The 24,729-nt window shown below is 41.9% G+C and overlaps 1 protein-coding gene across 2 annotated transcripts in view; it reads right to left on the bottom strand.

Annotated features, from left to right (window-relative positions):
- Window positions 1-672: 672 nt before the first annotated feature.
- Window positions 673-24,729, bottom strand: part of PTPRT (protein tyrosine phosphatase receptor type T) — a 485,911-nt gene continuing 461,854 nt past the window's right edge. For both annotated transcript variants that reach the window (XM_049816979.1, XM_049816980.1), the window contains 13 exons: window positions 24,600-24,676; window positions 23,654-23,690; window positions 22,157-22,254; window positions 20,256-20,372; window positions 18,798-18,952; window positions 16,209-16,344; window positions 15,054-15,203; window positions 12,001-12,174; window positions 8,323-8,454; window positions 4,227-4,352; window positions 2,650-2,813; window positions 2,021-2,156; window positions 673-1,282 (listed from right to left, as the gene is read on the bottom strand). In XM_049816979.1, the coding sequence (XP_049672936.1) occupies window positions 1,229-1,282; window positions 2,021-2,156; window positions 2,650-2,813; window positions 4,227-4,352; window positions 8,323-8,454; window positions 12,001-12,174; window positions 15,054-15,203; window positions 16,209-16,344; window positions 18,798-18,952; window positions 20,256-20,372; window positions 22,157-22,254; window positions 23,654-23,690; window positions 24,600-24,676 (1,556 nt within the window). In that variant the 3' untranslated portion in view covers window positions 673-1,228. The remainder of the gene's footprint in view (window positions 1,283-2,020; window positions 2,157-2,649; window positions 2,814-4,226; window positions 4,353-8,322; window positions 8,455-12,000; window positions 12,175-15,053; window positions 15,204-16,208; window positions 16,345-18,797; window positions 18,953-20,255; window positions 20,373-22,156; window positions 22,255-23,653; window positions 23,691-24,599; window positions 24,677-24,729) is intronic.

The following is a 24,729-nucleotide window of genomic DNA, read 5'->3' as shown; positions in this document are numbered from 1 at the left end:
TTAACACATGTCAGATTAGGTTTCTGTGTATGTACATCACCTTTCGTACAGCTTGGATGGAATCTGAAACTTGTAGGGCCTGGAAATCTGAATAAATCACTCAATAACAGTTTGGAAATACTGAGAACATCTTGACCAAACCCAATTTTAACATTACCTTCAGTTTTTAAGCTCTGTTCTCTGTTTGCACAGTGCCTAGTTCAGCAGGGTCCTGTTGTGACTAGGGGTCCTAAGTTCTACAGCAATATAAATAATAAATAAAAAATAATAATACATAGCATATGATCAATAATACCTACTTTATACCCTGTTTTTCAAAGAAACACTGCACCCCAGCAAATACTTGAAAAATATGGTAACAAAGTTACCAAAAGTTGCAAGACAAATGCAATTTGTTTGATGCAAATATTTAACCTTAAGGTTCAAGTGGCTGGGAAACTTATTAATGGTATTGCTTCACCAGCACTGAAACGAACACAGACCAGAGAGATGTAACTGGTTCATGCACAGCCCTGGGAGTCTAGCAGAAACTGGGAGGAAACATTTGTGTAGAAGCCGAGGCAGTGAATCCATTAAGAGCTTCTCATCTCCACTATATTTTCATGCTAAAGGGAACTATGTATGGGAAGAGAATTCCAGTGTTTTTTTGGTTTGTTTTTGGTGTTTGTTTTTTTTCTTGTGTTGGCCTTTTCACTTGGAAAAACAAATAAAAGGAAACAGATAATGTAGACAAATTGTAGTGAAACATTTCATATATCTCCTATGGCTATCTCATTTTTCCCAAATGACTGCTGCATGAAATTAAAAAATTAAAGACTGGGATTTGAGAACAAAATTATAAATTAAAAAGGAGACATTTAAAAGAGAATTTCCTAAGGGTTCCATTCCTTCCCTACTCTGCAGCAAGTAGAGCAAAAATACAATCCAAAAGAGGAGAGAAGAAGTCAGAGGGGATTAGAAAGTCCAGTCTTTCAGCCTGTCTCCCATTTTGCTAATTTTTACAGTAGGTTACTTAAGAAGCAGTAGATGTTCCAATAGAAAGCAGGCAGCAGCAAACACAGGCATTGTCTCCTCCTTCCAACGAGGTCTGTGCAATCTCAGTCTCTTGCTCCGGGAAGGAGAGGTTTTCCTTCCCACACTTGTTACTGCCTTCCAGTGTGGAAGAGGGGAGAAACGTCTGCCAGAGATTGGGGTCTGGCATTTCAGAGCCTCCCCTCCCTCTGCTGGGCTAAAAGGAACTCAAGTATTCCAGTGCAACCTCATATACAAATTTATACTGTTCCTGAAAAAGAGAATAGAAATCAGTGGCATTAGAATACAGGTAAATTCTTCAGAGCCTCATTCTACAAGCTGCCAAAAACCCCTCCTCCCTCTTTCTTATACTGTTTGGCAGGACCAGGCAAACATTAATTCCATTTCTATGGGATCTTGAACAAGCATTACTAAGAGTAATTAATATTATCGTCAATGGAAGAGAAGGACACTCAGAGAGACAGCCGCAGTATGGGCTATTCATTATTTGCCTCATGGCCTCATTGCACGCGTTGCTTTTGAAGAAAGAATTCAGTGTGATCGATTGAGATGATTGAATTCAGGACAGTTTAATCTCTTGGGTTGCAGGGAGCAAGGCCTGGGGTTCTGACTGTTCTCCCTTCCTGGTTTCAAGGCATGTCACAGCATTAAGCACTGGGCTGTACACATGCACAGGAGGACAAATCCCACCCCCTCCCCACAGCCATGGTGACAGCTACTTGGGGTTTAACCTCCTGGAGGCAGCTGGGCATGGGAGAGCTGGGCATGGCAACTGGGCCAGGGCAGCTGTTCCCCTTCTGCTCAATGAGAGAAGCAGTGGGACCAGAGGATTCATTGCACATGCCAAAACGGGACTGATTTTAATTCGGATAGCTTCATGTTATGATTTGTTTTGATTCATACTGAGCTAAGCCATGAAATTTCCCCACCTGTCCTAAAGTCCCCCTGCATACACTGGGTGAGGTAAGGTGCAGGAAAAGCAACTTACCAGTGACTCCACCATGTTGGATTTGTTATTTCGTAATGTTTTCACTATGTGGAACACATCAATGATATTTTGCTGTTGAATCATTTCACACACGCTGCAGATGGCACAGAAGGTCCCGCTGCGTCCCCCACCATTCCTGGGTGCAGAAAAAAAGAGGCAACCGGAGAAGGTAGGTAAGGCTGAGGGAACGGAGGAGATCCCTGCTTACACAGCACCTCACACACCACATATACTAAGAAAGGACTAAGCTGATCCCTGACAGTGGTGGACGGGGAAGCCGCAGGGACTGCAGAGCTGCTCCTCACTGCTTAGGGGCTCACAGCAGCTCTGTGGTCAGAGCTGGACACGCGGCAGTGCTGCTTCAGTTGTGTCTGTGCTCCAGTCATGAGACCTACCGACACAACTGAAAGTAGCAGAGTTTTTTCAGCTACTCCTCACCACAGTCAGTAAAATCTCTGGGCCAGGATGCTATAATGCAATACAATATTCAACTTGAAGTGTATTACAAATGTAATTTAACTTCATTTCCCCCAGCTGAAGCCTGGCAAACCACCAAATTTCCATACCCATGATCAGTGCTCTTCAGACAGCATTTTGTGAGGTTACAGGCATTTTCCAGTCCTACTTACAGGCAGTGGACAACAGTCCGTCCATCTCTCCCATCGTACTGTTCCTGCCACTTCTCCAACCTTCTGACCACCTTCAAGAGGGAGCGTTTGGAAGGAGGGGTGTCCCTGTATGCCGGCCAGCCAATGTACTGCAGGTGCTGAACTATGCGATATCCGTCCTGAGGCTAAAACAAAGAGCATTTCCAAGATGCTAAATGGAATGGGGCAGGAAGCAGAGAGGGTAACACGGGGGGCACTGGTTATATGGCATCTTTCCCTCTGGATCTGATATCATCAATGTTAACACCCTCCACTCCAGATACCTGATACAGTGGGGAAACAAGGGCTTTTTGGTAATCCGGGTAACAGTGATGACCTCAGATATTACAGAGCCCGGCAGAAACCCGGTGCATAGGATCCCTTGTTTTGTTTCTAGCAGAGAATAAAATCTCACCAAAACTGTACGAATAGATCAAATAGATCAAGTGTGTCTGTCCTGGTTGCCTGTGCTGGAGACTGGTTGTGCCATGAAAACTAAAGGCAAAGAAGGCCCTCAAATAATCTCTGGGGACTGCGGCAGGAAAGGATCCTCATAAAGATTTTAGCAGCAGCCATTGCTGTTGAACATAGATGGGTGCAGAGAGCTGCGAGTTCACAGCATCCACCCTGCCAGCTATGCATTTATGAGCCAGCTTCATCCTGAGAGTCACAGAGCTTTAGTCTTACTAGCTATATGACTTCAAGACTGCCCCTGGTCCAGAGGCGGTTGACCTTCATAGCAAGGTGAATATCTAACTGATTTATTAATTTGTGTAGTCGAACCACAAGGTTCACTCTGCAACACCACGACTGAACTGCCGCACAGGCTCTGACCGTACAACCAGAGACTGATGAGTTAAACAGCATAGAAATGTAATTTGTGGAGCCTGTTTCCATTTCTGATTACAAAAAAGTAAAAAAAAAAGGAACAAAAAAGGAGACATAACCAATCTGGGAAACAGCTAATGAGAGAAAAATCCTCTACTGAAACCCTTTCCTGCAGCCCTGAAGTTGCATTGCCAGGGTCCAGTGTGCAGATAAACTTTGTTTCTATCATTTCAGCTGTCCTGGGGCTGAGGGATACAGACAAAGAGTTGCTTACAGAAATGACAGGTGGTTATTTATAGGAAAAACAATGGCAACTGGGAATCCCAGTCTAGCCAGTAAACGTTGCATCTGTCTTCAGAGACACTGCATAGCAGTTGACAGATGGAGACCTGCTGACACTATCCCAGTTTATTTCCTATGATACTGATGGTTTTATATTGGCTACTAAGTGATTAATTGTTCTCAAATATACACAGAAAAATGCTTTTCATTTAAATACAAATTTTCAGCTCACATCATCCACTTTCTACTTTCAGCCAAGTCTTTTACCAATACAGACTGATGCAATTAAATGTTAATTAAAGGAAGTAGCTACTAAATTCCGCAGTGGAATTTTGTTCCTAGGTGAGAGATTCAGTGTCTCTAAACCACAAGTCTTCGTTCCACCTCTTCCTCATGCCAAAATATATTTTTGAGAATAAATAGGAAATCTGGTATTTCACTGATCTTACCCTGGCCATGTTGCAAATCCGGAATATCCGGTTGATGATATCTTCATCAATGTCTGCTGAAACAAACTCTACTTGAATTGGGCCATAACAACAGGACGTCTTCTCTGGCCAGTACTGCATGCAGAGCTGGAGAAAATGCCAAAAGAAACATAAGGCATCTTAACTATTAACAAGGAAATGCATGTTCAGTCTTCTGTCCTTTCAAATGTATAACCAGCTCAAAATCCATAACCAATCTTGTATTGCATGTATTTTCTCAGAGAAGACCTCCTTCTAGCTCAGTAAAAGTTTTTTATATCATGAATATGAAGAAATATATTTTAGAAGCTTAGAAGCTTGACTTCCCCCCCCCCCCCCCCCCCATTTTTTTTAGTATGAACACAATTTGTAACTAGTTGAATTCTGGGGTGTAAATGTGTAGACAAGGTGGCTGAAAAATGAAGCTTTTCTAGGGGTATAGATTAAAATAAACATTAAAAGATTAGTGTCTGTAGGTGAATTTCATAGGAACCAGATAGGCTTGGTGTTAATAAGGAAAGAGTACATGCACCAAGAAAATTAACTTTAATTCAAGCGAAGTGGAACTTCTTTTTTTCTGTAAGATGAACTTTTTAGCTTTCTGACTTTACCAGTGAGCAAGGGAGGGAGAATGAGCTTGCTCCGAGAGCCACGAGAGCAACTCCAATTTCAGGGTGAACCACAGCTGAATCTCTGAAGTTTGTGAAGCAGGTTGGAAGTTTTTTTTCTTATGCTGATGTTACTGAATTGAAAGTACAAAAAAAAATCCTATCCACACAAATTACAGTCTAAGTATTTCAAATCCATCTGGAAATAGATCATGGAGAGAAAATATTTTGCATGAGATCTCATTAGCAGTTTCTGCTGAGATTGTATTTCTTTCTTTTTTTTTCTTCCTATTTTCAAGTGTAATTTTTTAGAAGTTTTGAAACCCCCGGATGCTCATTTGAACTTGATCTCAAGCTTTTCAAGTTCAATCATTGCTAGTAATAACGTCAAGTGTGTGCATGCTACTGCATTAATTCTGTACTCCTTTTATTCCTTCGATCATATGGGACTGAAATTGGGTGGGATATTCATGCAATCTTATGCATCTTTGCCCTTGTTAGTTTTTCACAATTAAGCAAGCCAGCCAAGACCACATAAGCAAGTCTTCCTTTGAAGGTTGTCTTTACTCTTCATTCAGACTTTCAAGCAGTCTACAGATCTCCTCTCAAAGCATCTGTCCAATAGGCAAGAAGATTCGAGCTGAGCAGGTGCTTTAGGAAACAACCTCAAAGTGCATTGGAAAGAAGAAAAACATTAAACCTTTCCTTAATATTGAAAATCTGCTTTTCGTAAAGCATGTCTGTGAATGGCCATCTATCCAAACATATATGTATATACAGTCCTTAAAATTGTCTGTTATGTTCTCTGACCTCCACATGGTTTTAGTTGCACCTTTTCCCTGCATAGGAGATTAAAGGTTCACTTACCTATTTATTTTAACTCTTTTCCTCTTTACAGTTCAGGGACAGCTTTTATATAAGCAATTTTTGTATTTGTGTTATACTCACAGAGATGAATAACACACCCTGCTCATGCACACAAATACGGTATCTGCAGGCAACTGTACACCAACAGTTTCGTAGCACTTACAGTACAGCGCTTGGATTAGGCAATGATGAACAGCTAGATAATTACAACATTGTCATAAAATGACAGTGCAAGTACAACATTGTGAAGTTTCCTTTTCAGAAACCTCACTTTCACAACTGATCTGCTGGAGGGTAGGAAGGCTCTACAGAGGGATCTGGACAGGCCGGATCTATGGGCTGAGGCCAATTGTGTGAGGTTGAACAAGGCTCAGTGCTGGATCTTGCACTTTGGTCACAACAACCCCATGTGACGCTGCAGGCCTGGGGAAGAGTGGCCGGAAAGCTGCCCGGCAGAGAAAGACCTGGGGGTGCTGGTCGGCAGCCGGCTGAATGAGCCAGCAGTGTGCCCAGGTGGCCAAGAAGGCCAACGGCATCCTGGCCTGCATCAGAAATGGTGTGGCCAGCAGGAGCAGGGAGGTGATTGTTCCCCTGTACTGGGCACCGGTGAGGCCGCACCTCGAGTCCTGTGTTCAGTTTTGGGCCCCTCACTGCAGGAAAGACACGGAGGTGCTGGAGCGTGTTCAGAGAAGGGCAAACGAGTTGGTGAGGGGCCTGGAGCACGAGTCTTATGAGGAGCAGCTGAGGGAACTGGGGCTGTTGAGTCTGGAGAAAAGGAGGCTGAGGGGAGACCTTATCGCTCCCTACAACTACCTGAAGGGGGGTTGTAGTGAGGTGGGGGTCAGTCTCTGCTCCCAAGTAACAAGTGACAGGACAAGAGGAAGTGGCCTGAAGTTGTGCCAGGGGAGGTTTAGATTGGATATTTGGAAAAATTAGTTCACTGAAAGAGTCGTCAAGCGTTGGAACAGGCTGCCCAGGGAAGTGGTTGAGTCACCATCCCTGGAGGTATTTAAAAGACCTGTAGATGTGGTGCTTAGGGACATGGTTTAGTGGTGGACTTGGCAGTGTTAGGTTTACAGTTGGACTTGATGATCTTAAGGTTCTTTTCCAACCCAAATGATTCTATGATTCTATGATATTAAACTGCTACACCTTGCCTTGAAAACTCATACAATACAAACATGAAAATTATCCTTAACTTCCAGTGCTAGCTTGGGGTTTTTGGCATTGGCTGCAGAGTCGAGCTAGGTGACACCATGCTAGAGTACCTGCCAAAGTGACTTTATGCATTGCCAAATCTCCTTTCTTGTGCCTACAGACTACCACATAAAAACAAAACTTTGCTAGGTAAAAAACAAAGCAGGTAAAGTCTTGTGCAGAAAGATAGTCACAAGAATAACACTGGCTAAGGCTGATAGGTTTGTGGTTTCCAACAATGAAGTGTGAGAAAGTGTGTCATTTCCATAAAAAGCCGTATTTTTCTTAAAAGTGTCAGAAAAAAAAGGAAAAGATGAAATTTGCCTCTGGATTCAATGCCAAGACGTAGAATCGGGCAGGGCAAGTTGGACATGAGGCAGCAAACGCACAGGACCTCCAGCTCCTCGCACAGTGGTGGGACTCTGCGGGTCACCAAGAGAGCCCACTTCTGAGCAGAGGTCTTATTGTGGCTAGAAATGAAATCCCATAGCGTTCACACTGAAGGGAGATCCCATCAATGAATGGGGTGACTAGCTTCTCCATTAGCATCAACAAAAAGAGACCACTAATCTCATTGCCTTCAAGTGTGGTAAGATTTTGAAGACACAGAAGAGACAAATGAAAAATTAATCCATGAAGTACCAACTACTTGAGGGTTCCTCTCCTCTTATTTAACAAGTGCTGTAATGGGCGAATTAGCCATGCCAAACATACTCTTCACACAAATTGCATGATTACACCTTTTTGAAAGCTGTTATCTTCCGCCACTCATCAGCAAGGTGGCTGGAAATGCTAGTACAGGAGGAACTCCAATGGCTCCTTCCTGGCAAGCTCAACTCCTGAAAATAATGGTGTGTTTAGTAGCCAAGAAACCAACTTACATATGACACTAGAAAGAAAAAAAATAACAACCCACAGCACAATGTACTTCTCCAGAAACTGTGCAAACCACACTTCTCGGTATTACAGAATTGCATTGGAAATCTCAGGGAAAAGATCCTTTGAATAATTTCAGCATCTCTCTTGGTTTTATTCTTCTGGAAATGCCATGTGAACAGACAAGCATGAAGCACACTGGGGTTGTGGTAGGGAACATTTTCCTGAACCAGACAGACAAAAAATATGAAAGCAAAGAGAGGAGGTTTGGGAGGAAGATTTAGGCCCACAAACACAACATATTTAGATATCCCTTTTAATTGCAGTAAGAATTTGCTGTCTTAGAAGGAGCCAAGCATGTGGACTTACTCTTCATTATACCTCAAAACACCTATTACTTTCCAGTTCCACTTCATTTATTTATTGGGATGGGGAGGAGGGGCCACAAGAAAATGGCAGCAGAAATGCTCTTAAAACCATCTGGATTTGAGAAGAAAGTTACGTGACGGAAATTATGAAAAATCACTTACCTGTGCTGCATCCATCTCATTCAGCATCACGACAGAGGAGCAGTTATAATCAAACACCAGCCTCCAGAAGTCTGCTATGGTGTTGGGCAAAGGGTGTTGGGTTACAATAAAGGCAGCAGGTTGCTTGTGGCTCTAACAAAAGAATAAGATTAGTTAAAAAAAAAATTCAATCAACTTTTATTCAAACGAATATTATACCCGGGAGGCTATGGCTAGGCAATCTGAGCCATTTAACCAGATTATACAAATCACATATCCTTCTCCTTGTTATCACTTTGCAATGAATGAATGTCTCATAATGGGATTCTTTTGCTCCCAATGAAGACATTTCATTAAAGAAGTGTCACAAGAGCAGAGATTACCCAAATCAATTATTTATATTTTGAGACTCAGCAAATAATACTAATTCTACTATTACTACTACTACTACTAACAGTAATATTAGTAATTGGAAAGAAAACAGCTGGAAGCAAATGCTATCCTTTTTGCTGCAATGGACTCTAGAAACTACAGAAGGGATTAGCCCCCCATCTGCTATCGCTCCCTGGTGATGTAGTGCTACAGAGGTGTCACATTTGGATCCCAGCCATCCTTTAAGAGCTTGTGGGGCAATATTCAGAGCCTGCGATGCTGGCATTTAATTTCTGTTGCTATTCTTTCACCTCAAAAAAGCCCCCTGACCTCAATCTCCCTAACCACGAAAGGGAGGAACTGTGCTCCTAACCTTTGCAGGGCTGTGTTAATGAATGTTTGCAAGGCACTTTGAGATGAGAGGGTACAAGCTCAAAACTTTATCGCTTTCCAACCGTGGCAGGCAATGCTTAGATGAGCCTACAAACTGCACAGTCCTTTGTGCTGTACCTCTGTGAAGCTGACTTGAATTAAAAGGCACAATATTTCTGGGTTAAAAAACCGCCACCAACTAAACAGATTAAGATTTTGGATTTAAAGTAAAAACATAAAACCCCAAGGCAGTTGTGGGGGCTTGCTTTTTCTCCCCCATATGAGTCAGATGTGGGTGGAAGTGCTGAGCAGACGATGCTGGGAGGCTGAGAAGGTGCTGTGCACACTCTGCACCAGCTTGCAGGGCGGCTGCACCATGCTTCTGGGTGTGCATGTGTGAGAAGGGTCATGGGACTTGAAGTAGAAAGAAGGAAAAGGAAATGATTTATTGGGAAATCATAAGTCTGGAATGGATTTTCCTTTCTCGCTACTCTATTTCAAACCTAGGAGCACCAGTATGGGTCAAAAGCTATGTAGTAGCAGACCAACGGTGGCAACAGACTGGTAAATAAAATAGTGAATCTTACCTCTTAACTAGAGTTAAGAACATAACGTTTCTGCTAGGTTTTTTCACTGTGCACCAATACAGCAGATTGCATAATTGGCTAAGCTGCTGGCTGAAGTTAAGATGTGTTTGTGGGTTTTGCCACTAGGACAAAAAAGAAATATGCCCCACCTGTTTTCTTCGCTACAGGTGAGGAAGCAGGTTTGCTGTCCTAATTTAAAGGGAAGATGACACAGAGATGTTAATTAGTCATGTAAGGGAACATGTGTAGGATCCTGGGGGAATGATGATGACAGGGACACGACATGGACTCATGTCTTTCTCCAAGCCCCATGCATTAAATGCAAACCTATCGCCACTTCTGTATGGCTTGACTCAGAGATGTGGCTAAAGTCTCTTTGTGTAAGGATTATGTTCAGTTGTTTTAGGGGAAGGTGAGGGACAGTATTTCCCCTTTCTTCTTAACAAACCATTTTGCAGCTGCAAACATGGCTTTCCAATGATTCTTATAGGAAAGATCCTAAGGTCTCTTTACTTGAAAGGGACAGAGGACTTGAAAAGGAAAGGTCAGGAATCTCAAAATCTCCTGGGGGAGAATTCCTCCTTTCTGTGGTCTACAGTAGCCCTTTGGTTGTAATCCCTAAAGCTAATGCAAGGCAGAAGAGGCTGGTTTTTAACGCTCTGCAGTCAACAGACTGAGACGGTCTCTAGCACAGTTTTAGCTAGAAGGCCAGACTGAGTGCTTCACCCCCTGAGGGAGGGTTCAAATGGTGTTCTGTGTCTAAGGTTAATTTTGGTGAACACAGTCCAGATTGCCTTCCTGGAACAACTCATGCTTCTAAACTCAGGCTGTAACCCATTCTAGGAGTACCATCATCCCTTCCTGCTCTAGCACTTCTTCCATCCTTTCATGTAATACACAGAGCAAGCTGCAAGTCAAATAAGGTTTGGAGAGAAGTTTTAAAAAAGAGATAAACATGAGAAATCTGTAAATAAAATGATCAGCACTGGGACTGTGTTGTCAAGTGTTCCCCAGCACATGCCTGTCTTCACACAATGAAAGAATTAATGATAGTTCAAGGCAATATGTGATAGATGATCTCTTGTAAGTGCCCATGCCCAAGACTGCAGACCTGAAGCTACTGGAAAAGACAAACAATTTGCAAGGTCTGTCCTCAGCAGGAATGCCTATGAAAACGTGGGACTTTGGCTCTTCCCCTCTGATTATTTGGTGTTTTTTTATTCAAAAGCTGCTGATTCCTCTATGGAAGGATAAAGGAGAGCCAGAGAACATCACAATGGCTGAATTTCAATGATGGATGAAAAATTCCCTTGTACAAAAACTTTAATTAGCAGGAATTTTGTGGGGAAGGATACAAGTGTTAGCAAAGTGATTTGAGATAATGAAGGCTGAAATGTGCAAACACATTTGCAGTCCCAAAGAAACCAGAAGAGAATTGATTGTGCTTCTGCAGATTTGCCAAAGCACAAAACACACTTTAAAGGAGAAAAAAAAAAAAAAAGTTTCCTTAGGCATATTTGCAATGAAAACATCACAATCTTTCTGAAAAGAATCTAAAATTATTTCTATGACCATTTGACTTAACCTCTTAAATGTAGTAGTATCACTGTTCCCCAAAGACTAAAAGAACAGACACAATGAAAAAAGACCAACCCCAACATTCCTAGGGAAAAAATCATGACATTTCACCCTGGATCATATTTACACATACTCCAACTGCAATAATTAGTGGCTCTAAAGACATTTCTGTCCAAAGGCAGTTAGGCACCACAGCAAAAAGAAACCATCAACATAATTCACCCTATACAAATGACCCGTGCTGTGAGATTCTAGCCTATAAACAAAGCAAGGGAAAATGCCTTCGCACAGATTCACATCAACTTAACTCATGTCCTTCAGCCTTAAAGAATTTTGCACGTCTGATCCCTGTACTCCCACATTCTTAACTGCATAAGTTGAAATAAATCACTTGCTCCACACTGCAAACTATTCTTTTCAAAGACCTGACCTGGCAATTCCTGGCAAACATTTCTTTTCCAAGTTATACAACAACCAATGTAGGGGAAGAGTTGTCCCACCACTTCTTTGTCCATCTGCCTTTCTACGATACAACCTCAGACTGCATGCTCATGAACTTCCTTGTCAAAAATTTTCCACCGATGTGAGGCAGAACTACAATGGTAGCGTGATAATTATAGTCTAGGTGACACATTTCTGTCACCTTTGCCCAGCTGGGAGATGTCAGCCCCAGAAACTGCAGGTAAAAAAGTTTTTTTTGCCTTGGATCCTTTTCTCCCAGAAAAGCATCCTGAGAATTAATAAAGTTGATGCAAACTAGGATCGATGGGGACAGTGCAGTACTGCTTACATCCATGAGTGCAGCATTGATGTAGTTACTTGATTCACCATCCACGGAGATGAGGAAAGGCAGGCACCGGTCCAAGGGCAACACATCCATGCAGCGGTTCTTGTCATGGTTCCTTGGCAAAAGACCAATGCTGCAGTCTTCTGGCCGAACACGCGGTGTCACAATATTGAGAGTCTGTGAAGGGGGGGAAGAATGGGAAGAAAGAAACAGGCTGGGTGTTTTTGAATTTACTTCCAAGAAGGATGCCATCTGCACAACACATTTAATTTAAAGGTACTTAGACTAGCAGATCTTTGGGATCCCAAAGAATGAAAAAGAAGGAGCACTGAGGAGCTTTCACCCTGAGGTGCTGTTCCGAAAACAGTAAGCTCCAGCAAAAATTGAGGGGACTATACACCTTCCAACAATTTCCAGCTCTAAAACCCCACAGCAGTTAGGTAACATTTCTGTTCTTTCCTGGAGGTTGGAAATAGCTGTCACAGGTACAAGTTGCACCTTTGACCTGGTCACGGAGTGAAACCTCCTTGTGTTTCTACCATCCCTAGGGTGGAAGCATGCATCCTTCTCCCTCTTCAAGTGGATCCTGTGCAGAAGTACCCCAAGTATTCACCTGGCTCACCCAGTAGGTCAGAGTGGGTTTAAATCCTCTGGTAATTCCTCAATCTATTGATTTATCTTAACAATGCATATAAAAACCTGAGAGAAAATGTTGGGTTTTTTTTAACAGGAAAGTCTATTTGTTTCATGTATTATTTAGATTGCTGCTTTCCATTTGGACTGACATATAGGATGCTTCACTTACATAGTCATACCGTATCTCTGGGGTCTTGCTGTCAGTCTTTTACTGTTATCTGTCTTTCCCACAGCTTGACAAACTCTGTTTCTTTAAATCTAATTTTCTTTTTTGTTATCCATTGTGGAGGACTCCTCACAAACCAGTTGAGGTTGGTCAGCAGGGATCAAAAACAGCAAATCAAAGTGAACACATCTCAACACTTGTCGCTTAAGTCATGGTAGATCAGTGGCTATCTGATGTCATTCTACTTTCACTTGTTATGTGTCCTGCTCCTCAGCAAAGCCCATGCAGTCATACAGTGAACTCCTCTGCAGTCATCAGAGGAACACACAATATTTAGGGGCTAAAAATTCTTACACAGAGCTTGACTTCTGCCACAGAGAGGTTATAAATGGAGAAAAGAGGAGGGTCAAACAATCCTAGATAAAGGAATGTGTCAAAGTATAAAATTTGCAATAATATACTTGCTCTAAATTATGCAGGTTCTGCATGAAAGTCCCTTTGTCTAGAGATGGAAAGCAGGCAGTCTGGCTGGGGCAGCAACATGAAATCTCAGATCTCTGACAGTGCAGATAATTAAGCAGGTGACTTGTTAGTGATTTACTCCTGTCTATTTTTTGCCCTTCCCCTCTTTCTCTTGTTTTTTTTTGTACATATTCAGATTACAAAAGCACTCCAGAACAAGCTTTTGCATGTTCAGACAACATGTAGTGCCTGAGAAATACATCCAGACTTACCTGAGGGCCACTGGGACCTAAATAACACAAATTGCACCAACAGATCTATAGTTAGATCAACTGGTTCATAAAGATTGTAGCAAAAGATACCATCTTATGCATTAAATCAAGGCAATTTGGGCTGAAGAATGCTGTGAGCCAAAATCCTGTAAAAACAGATTCTACAACTAGACAGAGAACGAACCTCTTATGCAAAGTACAGTGGAGCATTTCCTTCTCACAGGAGCTGCCAGCCCCTGGGAACTCAAAAGAACAAGCACACAGACAGAAAATCTTGTCTCATATCATGACAAAATAAGCCCAGCAAGTGGTGAATATTTTTTTTTAATAGCATAACAGCATTTGATGAAGTTAGGCTTTGGCTCCTTCATGCCAAACGTCCAGAACCAGATGTGGTTTTACAGATCTGATATCACTTGATAAAACCATATCTTTTTTTAATTGAACTGTCATCAGTTGGGATCCACATTCTTTATCTCACTGAACCAACCCTGATGATTCCCTGTAAGGTTTCAGATAAAAACCACACATTCTTCCTTTGCACAGAGAGGGAAGAAAAGAGGCATCTGACTCAGACTGGGGCTCCCAAAAGACATTCTCTTACTGCAAAAGATACTTTGCTGGGAAAGGTTGTGGGCACTTCCAACAATTAAAGGAATCTCCACCTTTTTACTGCTAAGAAGAACGGCCTCTTAACAAACAGCAGAGGTCTCCTCCTCTTTCCTAACTTATCTTGCCCAGATTTCCCACAATATTATGTTTTTCCATACCTCAGTGTTAGCTGAAAATCCTAAAGGGATTTACAGATGCATGGGGAATAAGACTGGAAAGCTTAGTCCAGTGTTCTGCAGGGTGAATTCTCTACTATGCAAGAGGGTCATGTGTCTCAAGCCCATTTATTAGGGTGGGATAAGCAATGGTGATAGCAAAAGGCAGAGTGGTCCTCATTTTATTGCTTGCCCCAGGCAAACGCCAGCACTTGTGAATTTTACTATACGTCATTTCAGTTCTCACCACCAGGTACTTGGCAAAACATACATAGTGAACTGAGGGATTCACTTCATTGAAAATTAGTAATAGAGAAAGTAATGATCACTAAGCTCACTTTCTCCTTTGTATGGAAGGACGTCAACAAGTTGATTGTCAAGACTTGGAAGCAGCATATGAACCATGAGAATGGATAATAAGGGACCTCGAGGCATAAATGTTTCTGCATAAATTACAGAGGAAAATGAACAACAGAATATTTGTTTAAATGAGAAGTATGACATTATCTGTGAAAATTAGTACCCTTGCTCTACTGAAGTGATGGGGAATTTTTTCCTTGCTGAAGGCTGAAAAGTTCATGCTCAAAAGCAAATCTCTGCTTGATCCAGTAGTAAAACAACAAAAATAAGCTGAAATCAGACCTTGGCTCGTGCCCCCCTTCTCTGCTCTGTTGGAAATCATAAAATAGCACACAAAAATTGATTAAACACCTTCAATACACCAACTGCAATGACTGAGACACATGAAATTACCTGAAACTCATCTTTTATCTGGCTGGAATTGGTCTGTGGATCTAGTCTGCTGATGTTGTAATATATGGATCTGAACTCACAAACTGGAATGGCCGTGTTGCCACAGAGACATGCCTCCAAAATGGCATCATGGACAAATACATACTGCTCCTGCACAGGGGAGGGGATAAGATATTAAAATCATGTTTTCCATACAGTTCATGAAAAATCACAGGGTTGGTCTTTTTTTTCTTAAATCATGCCCAATATGCATATTTGGCTCCATTTCGTGTAGAGACAAATTACAGAGTGTGTTACATGACAGCTTTGTGAGCATATTTCATCCATCATTGAACGTGAGGTCTCATGTATTCATTTCAAATTTACAAGTAAAATGGGAAGTCACCACTCTCAGGAATGCTAGGACAAAATGGGGGTGGGCTGAGGAGGAAATCAGGGTGTGAAGCTTTTCTGTTCACAAACACAAGGCAATGGTCAGAAATGGATTGTGCTCTGGACATATGATAACATGAGCAGAAACAATTGTACTAACAGGTCTTCTCCATCTGCCTCTTCAAAACTCCTGGACTCCTGGTATTCTGGGTAAAGTTTTTTCCCTGAACTAAATATGAGAATTCCAACAAAGTTAAAAGCCCTTCTCTGTTCCAGGTTATTGTCCTGTCCCTTAGGAGGGGAAGGCGTTGAAGCACATGGGAAAAACTTGTGTAGCAAGATAGGGGTTCCACAGAAGTTTGTGCAGCTGCTAGATGCTGCGTGATGGAGCAGCTTGCTTGATCAGCACCCAAAGCTTGAATCAAAAATATTTCATTTGTTTAGTTCGCAGTTGATATAAACTAGGTACTATTCGAGTCTGCAGTATACCTATGAATGAGTCATGAGAGGATTCAGGAGCTAGCTTTTTTCTACTGTGAGAATAAAATTAATCAGCAATACTAAGACCTTAGCTTCAAGGTTTGCCCTCCTGTCTTGGAGGCCCTGAGTAGCTGCCAGTGAATGTGATTTGGTGCACATCTGATCATGTTTAGCCACTGAAAGTTCTGTATAATCACATCACAGAGGAAGCAAGTGTTGACTTAATGAATTGCTGGGCTCCTGTTGAGCAGAGAAGCTGACAGAAAAGCAGTACTTTGTAAGAGGAGACCTGCTGGCACCTACCTCCGTCTGCACCAGATTGACCCTTTGGGATCGCAGCTCTCGCACACAGTTAAATATATCTACCACGCCTTCGTTCTCTGCCATGTCAAGCATGATGTCGATGGCAATAAAGCACCCTGTTCTCCCAGCCCCAGCGCTAAAAAAAGAAACAACAATGAGGGTCTGCATGATCAAGGGACCATGGAGGGGCAGGGCTTTATGGAGGAGAAAATCACTGTATCACAGACACAGCTGTCTTCTCTTTGAAGCTGCTCCCCTCTCCCTAATGGGTTGAGTTTTATGTGTAGCTAAATTAGCTTAGGATTTAAGAGAGTGAGGTAAAATAATATTTCTTGAAAGTGAAATGGACACAAGTACAGGAAAAAAACTTTGTGTTCTTGAACATCAACAAAATATGTGAAAAAATAGTTATGATTTTACAGGTCAGTTCACCTGCACACCTCTCATCACACAGGATGTGGGAAAGCAGCCTCCAGGTTGCAAATAGACACAAGTCCAGAAATTTTCTTCCATGGGACTCTTTAAAAGGCATGCACATGTTTACTCAAGTGGGCATAATGAAATGGGCTCAAGTCCTCCACCTCAAACATTTCCCTTTTCAATCTGGAGGAGTTTGGGTCCTGAGGAGGGCGATTTCAAGTTGTGGATTGTAAAATTATAGAGAAAGGAGCTCAAGGCTATTCAAGACCTTCAGTTTAGAATATCCTGCTGCTTGCAAGAATTAGACCATCTCCTGCAAAACTGTGTTGTCATTGTGTCCTCCTTCTCTCCTGGGAAATCATCCAAGCTGTTTAGGTGTGAAGGATAGAGAGAGGAGAACATCTCTTCACATTACTCTGAAGGAAGAAGGAAAACTCAGCTCAAATCAGGGAGACTTCAGTTGCATGAAAACTCCAGCAGAGCTGAACGCAAGGAGATATGAATGACCATAAATTAATGGACCAGATTAATCAACTGCTGAATAGAGAGAAGATATTTTTCATTTGCAGAATTTTAATGAATAAGTGGCATTTCCTCTCTCTTTATCTCTCAGCTTTTCAGAATTTTAACAAATAGTTATAACATTTCTATATTTAGAGGATCCTGGCACTTCATAAATATCGAACAGTGATATTATCCAGCCAGGCATCAGTAGGGAGAATTTGGTAATTACCACTTAAAGCAAGTCATTAAAATTCAAAAGCAGATAAATAACGGAGAGGAAATGGCATTTATTCATTAAAATGTGAAGGATGAAAAATTTCTCCTTGCTTTCTTGGTGACAATGCATCAGGTTCAGACTCCTTGCAGGGCCAGACCCATGTCATGGCACCAAGGTAGGAAATTCAGGCCCTGAGCTCTGAATGAATTCCCTTCTGCCAGCTCCTCAGGCTTTAGCTGTATTTTATTATAAAACTGATTCACTGCTTGCTAAAAAAAACCCAGCAAAGCAAAACACCCCCTCCCCCCCCCAACCCAAAACTGTTTTAAAAAAGTAAGATTTAATTGATTTTCCTTTTTTAAAGCGGTTGTTGGATATATTCTCTCTCTCTGGTCACACAGTGTGGCACTTAGATGTAATTGCCTGTGGATTGATTACAGGTGAGATTTTGGGATAGCCAGCTCTGCTTCCTAGCCTTGTGCTCCAGCCACGTCTCCTTTATGGAACTTGTGCCCTGAGCTGTGGCCTGTGCACTGCAGAAGTAGCTGCTACGAACCCAAACTCTCTTTTTGTAGCAATGTCTTTCCTCGCATTTGAAGCCATCTGACTGATGCCAGTCTATGTGTGTGTCTGCTTTGCCACTGCCAGCAGCATGCCTGATCACACCTCAGACTGTTAGTTCTTCATGTCAGGGACGCTCTCCTACATATTCATACAGTGCCTTGCACAGTAGGGCTTTAAGTTCAGTTGGAAGAAAAGAGTGCAGATGAGCCTTCACTGGTAACAGCAGCAGCCAGGGAGTTAGCAAGCACATGATTCAACAGTCTCCATTTTCACAGCTGTAAACCAAGCAGCAAGGTTTCCTCAGGCGTTCCCCTTTTATTTCCTGGCTGGAAGGCACGGGGCAGGTTTTCAGTCTGACATTCCCATTCCAGCTCCTGGGCTTTGAAGAGGCCAAGATGTACAACAGCTGGCATCCAGACCCAGGAAGACAGACTGACGTTTCAGATAAGACTATTGATGCTGGTACAAAGCTGAACTGCAGTGCATGTAGGTACAGAAAAGCAAAGTTGCTTTAAAATTCCCTGTCTTTTTGTAGGCATTGTCCCTTCTGCCATGTGAGGTTTGTTGTAGATAATGACTGGAATGGCTGTCCCAGATATTTACCATTTTCCCAGTTCTGCTATAAGCATCTAAGAGAGTATAGGCCACCAGAGAGTCTTCTACATTCAAATGGCCCTCTCTGACCTATTTATATCATCTCCAATTCATGCCAGCTAAGCTCCAGAGCTGCCACTTCAGAAAAGAAAACCAAATTCTACTTTGTTTCCTGGTGAGGCCCACAAATTATACTCTTAAACAAAATGTAGTTGATGGTTGCCAGATGAAAAGGAAAAAGGAAAAAAGCTGAAAAAGCTGATGAGGAAAGGCTCAAAGAGCTTGCGTACCTGCAGTGCACAACAATGGGTCCTGCTTCTGGGGGATTGAGAAACTTCACTTGACGAACGAAGCCGAGGAGGCCCGTGGCATAGCAAGGAACCCCATGGTCTGGCCAGCTGGTGAAGTGGAACTGACGAATCTCTCGGATCTCATGGTAGCCTTTCTGAGGAGACAACACAGCCTCTATTTTTCTTCCATCAGACTGCAGTCAGCATGTTCTGATCACTGCTCCTGTCCCTCATGCAGGGGACTGAACAAGCGCCACTTTGCACTCCGAGATATTTCAAGCTGAACTCCAAGTACAAATGAAGCAGGTAACACACAACTAAGGACTATGAAGGTGAATGCCAGCTCCCAATTCAAACCTGTGGTCTTAAGAGTTCAAACCCAGCTGATTAGGAACTTTACAGGGTGACTTCAGCCCCAGCACACCATGGCTGCATTTATACAGCCTCCTTTGGCGTTACTGCCGTAAACCACCAAGAAGTCGCTCTTAAATCCTTTTTGAGGTGTTGAAACAACAGCCTGGGGAACGAACACCTGGAGAGTGGGCATGCCCCAGGCAATGGTAGATTTTGTGCCATCTCCTGCCACAAAATCTCAGTTTGAGACTACAGCTGGTGGTGAAAAGGGCAGAAACTGGTACCCAGACCCATTACTTGGCTTTTCTGGCAAGACCAAGTTATTGGTACATGAAAATTGGCACCACTTGTATATGCCCTGCAAAGGGTAACACAGAAGTGTCAGTTAGCTGTGACATTTTATCGTACAGGCAAAGGTAGGTGGAATCCAGCAGCAGGTCCTCTTCCCTGTCAAATTTTGGCATTAGCATTTCTTACCAAGTTTTTCAGTGATTTAATGAAATATGGAGCTGATGTATTAGAAAAATGGAACAATATTCCTAGCGTGGCTGAAGTTCATTTAGCAGGAATTTTTGAAAAGCTTTAAAACCACTTACTGAGTGTTTGGAGAGTAATTTGGACAGACCTGGAATACTCTGACACTTAGACTTCCAATTTCTAATTACAAGTAACAAAAATCTTCCAAATCCTGCCTATTTGGGGATAATTTTTATGCTCTTGCCTTTATTATATTTTTGTTTCTGTTGAAAGGGGACCCTATCTGGCATCCAGTTAAACTGATACCTTTTTTCATCTGTAATTTGCCACTGTGAAACACAACAGTTATTATTCCTGGCATACCATCAACTATCTGCTGGCTTTTGGATGCATTTAAGCTTCATGCACTGTGGATTCTACTTTTGTGGCTACATCAAGATGTTCATGCAAAATCATTTGTCCAAAATTGGAATCCCTGTCAAAAATCTAGGTTTCTGAAGTGAAAACTGTCCAAATACTAACAGCTCCCATCTCCAAGAGCATTCTGGATATGTTTCCCAGAGCTCACATTCCTGAACGCAAATTAAGCGTTGTATCAAAATTTTGGCTGACTGAAGATTTCCTTACCTTTTGTACAGTAAATGTGCGTATGACATACTCTGCCAATGGTTCTGTCTCAATTAATGTGACTTTAATATCTCCATAGACCTCTGTGTCATCTGGCCAGTATCGAACACACTTTACCTGAGGGGAAAAAAGAAAATAAAGAGCAACTAGCTCAAGTTGAGTCAGAGCTGACCTACATTTTACTTCACTTTCAAGCTGAAGCCAACGCAAATTGGGCTTTCTTCTGAGGTACAGACCTTGTCAAAATTAACTGTATAAATTAGATCAAAATTCCTTTACTGTATATAGAAAACAGAGGGAGGATTTTTTTCAGTTCCCTCTGTTGTGAATACAAATTAAAAGGATGCATTTAGCTCCTCTTCTTTAAGATAGTCTTCCTTAAATTTCCATACATGCCCTGACCATCTATCAGGTTTACAGAATACCTGGCAGTCACTACCACCATTCCTTTTGAGAAATATTTATGCTCTTGCTATTGCTACTGTAATTCTGAACTTTCTATGTTTAGCCAAAGAATTTCAGTTCATAGGGATTGTGAGATACTTGTTGATACATTAAATTTGTTTGACTCTAAGCTTTCCCTATCAGATGTGGACACAACTTTGACATTTTACCAGCTGTGACAGGCCTCAGCTAAGGCTCAAGAAAGAAATCTCCTGATCGCATGAACACATCCCAAGCTTAGCCACTTTTAGAAGCCATGTTCAAAACTAACGGTAGAAATTAAAACCAAGGCTGTGAAGCTATAGAAGGGATGTTTAGGCTAACAAAGACTATCAAGTTATTAAATGCTCTAGCATGAAAGAGTGGAACAGTATATAAAAGCTGAAGCAATTAGCTACTGCGAAGCAGGTTTCATGTTCCGGTTCCAGTCGTAATTGGAAGGGGTTTTATAAATATTAAATATGATTGATGTAGGTTTGTTGTTTGGTTTTTTTTTTACACAGAGGCATTTATTTCAAACCGAAGTGTCAGTAGAAGGTAAAATAGAATAAATAACAATAAATGAACAGAACCAGCTGGCATTCAACTATAAGATCCAAAGGAAATCAAATATGAAGCAGCTGAATTACTAATGGCTGTGAGTAAACTAACATTTAAATTTTTCTGATTACCAAAGCAATGGAAGATGACAAACATCAGGACAAAATTTTTAAGATCTCCAGTTTCTGGCTAAGAATGTCTCTAAACCAAAGACCACCAGGAGTGGGAAGAATATGCTGGGGAAAGCCACCCCATACATACCTTCTTATTATTCCCTAAAGTCAAGCTTGTGCATTTTGAGTTATACATGTTTGCTCCCATTGTGGGCTTTGGCAATGGCCTTGTGCTGACACAGGGACTTCTGGTGCATCTGAGTTAAAAAGAGTGAAGTGATGGGTGTTGAGGAGGCCAACAGTGCTGAGTGGCCCCGGGATCCAGCTGTGCACAATCTCCTATCACCACAGAATAGTGATCTTCTGAAGTGATTGGAAACTCTAGGCTTTGAACTGTCATTTAAAGAGCTCTTTTGATAGTTTGAACAGCAGTCACATGTTTTTCCCCCCTCTGGATTTTTGTGGGTAGAGAAGTATTCAAATTATACAGATAAAGAATATTTATTACAGAAGTACATTTTTCCTTCTGTACTGAAAAAGGAGACAGTTTCTCAGTTAGCATAAATTTGTATAACTCTGCTAAAGCTGAGACTTACACCAGGAACATGATCCTTTTTAGTCTAGAAGGGAAGCAGCTAAGTATTACAAGATCTAGCATTTTAGAGAAAAAGCCAGAGTGGCTTAATTCTTTCCCTTACTACAGTAAGCAAAAGGCATTTCACTTGCTGAGCTTGCCTGAACAGCAGCACTGTATTATACCCAGTGCTGGTTTGGCTTTAGATGTTGGGAAAGTGGTACCCTTACCCTGCCCACTTCCACCAAGTTGGTGACCATGACAACACTTGCAGAGTTTTCTTGCCAAATCATTCTCCAGAAATCCTTCACTGTCTCTTGCATTGGCCCTGGGGCAGGAGAAAAGACAAAAGGACATCTTAAGAGAGTGTATCAAATACCACCAGCTCCCAGCTCTTTTCAGCTGTTCCCCAGCCATTGCCCTGGTCCCACGGAATCCTACTCTCCCCTTCAGAGCAATCCTCTGCGATTTGGGCTTAGAGACACAGAACAGCCCGGAGCTCTTTGAGAGATCAGACACCTCATCCTTCCTCACAGCCGGTATTTAGCACAGGGTTCTAGCACCCTGGAAAGAGACGTGATGCCTGTATTGTAAATAGTGGAGATAGTTCCAGTAGGTAATCATGTGCAAGTGGTGGGACATGGATGCACCCTATAGTGAGTCTGTAATTAAGGCTGTATTGAAATTTATACCTGATGCAGCACTAAAGTTCCTCCATTTCACATTTTAATATTTATTAATTATGAAGAAGGAAGAAAACATGAAGAAATTAGCCCTTTTCTGATGTTCCCCCAGAGCGAAAAATTTCAGGTTCCAACAGCCAGCCAGCCAGTACTCACAAGAGGTTTATTAGACTAGAGCGTCTCTCTGACCTTGTTATCTTCCTCTGTTCTACACTGTAGATGAAATCCTCCTACGGACTCCTTTTGCCCACTCTGCCCATACTCCATCTTCCATGTTCTCTGCCTTGCTGCATTCTGTATACCCATACATGCTCAAATGCCAGTTTTATTCTAATATGTTTCTTTGCTCTTTCAATAGGGACAAGCCAGCAATGAAGTCATAAAGCAGAATATAAGACTCTGCAAATATCACATTTGCAGGTACAGAATACACAAAAATGAGGACAAATAATGGCAGACAAAGTGGTCATGGCATAAGAGTTTGGCCAGTGATGCAGGAAAACAGCACCCTGTTGTAAAGAACAGGATTAGGGAGGTTTGTCATCTAACAGGGATAGCCCTCAGCATTGAATTGTGTTGGTTTTTTCTTCCCCCCCCCCCCCCCCCCCCCCCAAGGCATAGGAAACTCATCAACTAACTTATACAAGGTGGTGTTCAAATGCTTTTCCTACTAGTTCCCACTAACCACAGGTTCATCAGTCACCAGCTTATTCATCCTGTTCTCCCCAAGCAATTTCACTCCAGAAGGTAAACCCAAGCTCCGTAAAGTCCTTTTTAGTTCTAATCTCATACTTCATGCACAAAGGACACATTATAGATTGTACTGCCACCTCTAAGTCTGTAGCATTTTTTATTCCTGTAGCTGAGGTTTTGCATTGAGTGCCCTGAAGGTCTTAGAACATACTATATCCTTTCCTTTTGCGCCCCTATACCAAGTTTTCAGACGTTCCCCAGAATAGAAGATGTGACCCTATAAATAGCTCTCACAACAGCCTAAAACAGCAGTGGTTTTACAAATATTTAGACATACAAGAATGAACTTGCCTTGAGTTGCAATGTAATGGCGAGGCCGGTGGTAGCCCTGGAAAAAAAGAAAATATGTGATAGTCTGTGAGATCACAGCTCAGACAAAGCATACCATGTATTTTATACTTCCCAGGTACCAACAACTGTACACTTAACAGTGTATTAACAATGGTTATCGAATGAGTGAAGATAGGCAATTAGGTTGCCCTGTGATATTTTAAGTGGTGGTATCTGGCTCAGGCTGAATAATAAGATCTTATTATGCCAAAGAGAAGACAGGAATGGGGCAGTTTTCACTATTTCCTTAAAGAAACACGAGCCCTGTGACTAACGTGCAGGCAACTCTGCAAACTAATAGGCAAAAAGTTGCACCTTCTGGTTTGAAAAAGAAAAAAGGTGTGCATTTGCCTCTGCATGAAAATGCTGCATATCAGTCTCATGTAACTTTATTAGGTGTATTTTTCATCCCTTAAAGAAACTCCTCTGAACGTTGTCATGTTCCTACAAATTAGGAGTTGCATACAAGAAACACATGTTCATTTGATCATTCTGTGTGTGCGAGGAAGGCTGCTTTTTGAATCTTATTTTATAAAACTAAAAAAAAACCAGTCAATCTATTTACATGCTTTCTGCACTGCAACTTTATAAGAAGTCAATAAGTCTTATGTATCTACTAATGCTATTCTGAAAGGCTGATACTGATTTCTGCATACGGCATTTAGCCCACATTCCATTTATGTTGGTGGATCTGTCAAACATAGGAAACCTCCATCTGTCCAGACTGGTCAGACAGAATAAACCAGAGCCCGAGAACCTTCTCCCTGTCACAACACAGTGTTTGTGTAATGTTCAGCTGTCATTCATATCAGATCAACAGTCTGTCCCTATGTAAGATGCACCAAATTCATAAGCAGATTGTCAGGAGGAGTGTTTTTGTCATAGTGGGAATGTCCAGGAGCCTTACGTCTATGTAATTGGCGTTTATGTAGTCGGAGTGAGGGTCCCCATCCAGCAGTTGCAATCTCACTCTTGAATGATCATCTGAAAGAAGGGAAGAAAAAAAAGTGACAGTAACGATAAAGAGGACTTTGTAA

Source organism: Accipiter gentilis, chromosome 14, assembly GCF_929443795.1.
Source record: "Accipiter gentilis chromosome 14, bAccGen1.1, whole genome shotgun sequence".
NCBI classification, from domain to species: domain Eukaryota; kingdom Metazoa; phylum Chordata; class Aves; order Accipitriformes; family Accipitridae; genus Astur; species Astur gentilis.
Note: the sequence above shows the minus strand (reverse complement) of the source record. Positions and strands in the feature narration are given on the sequence as shown.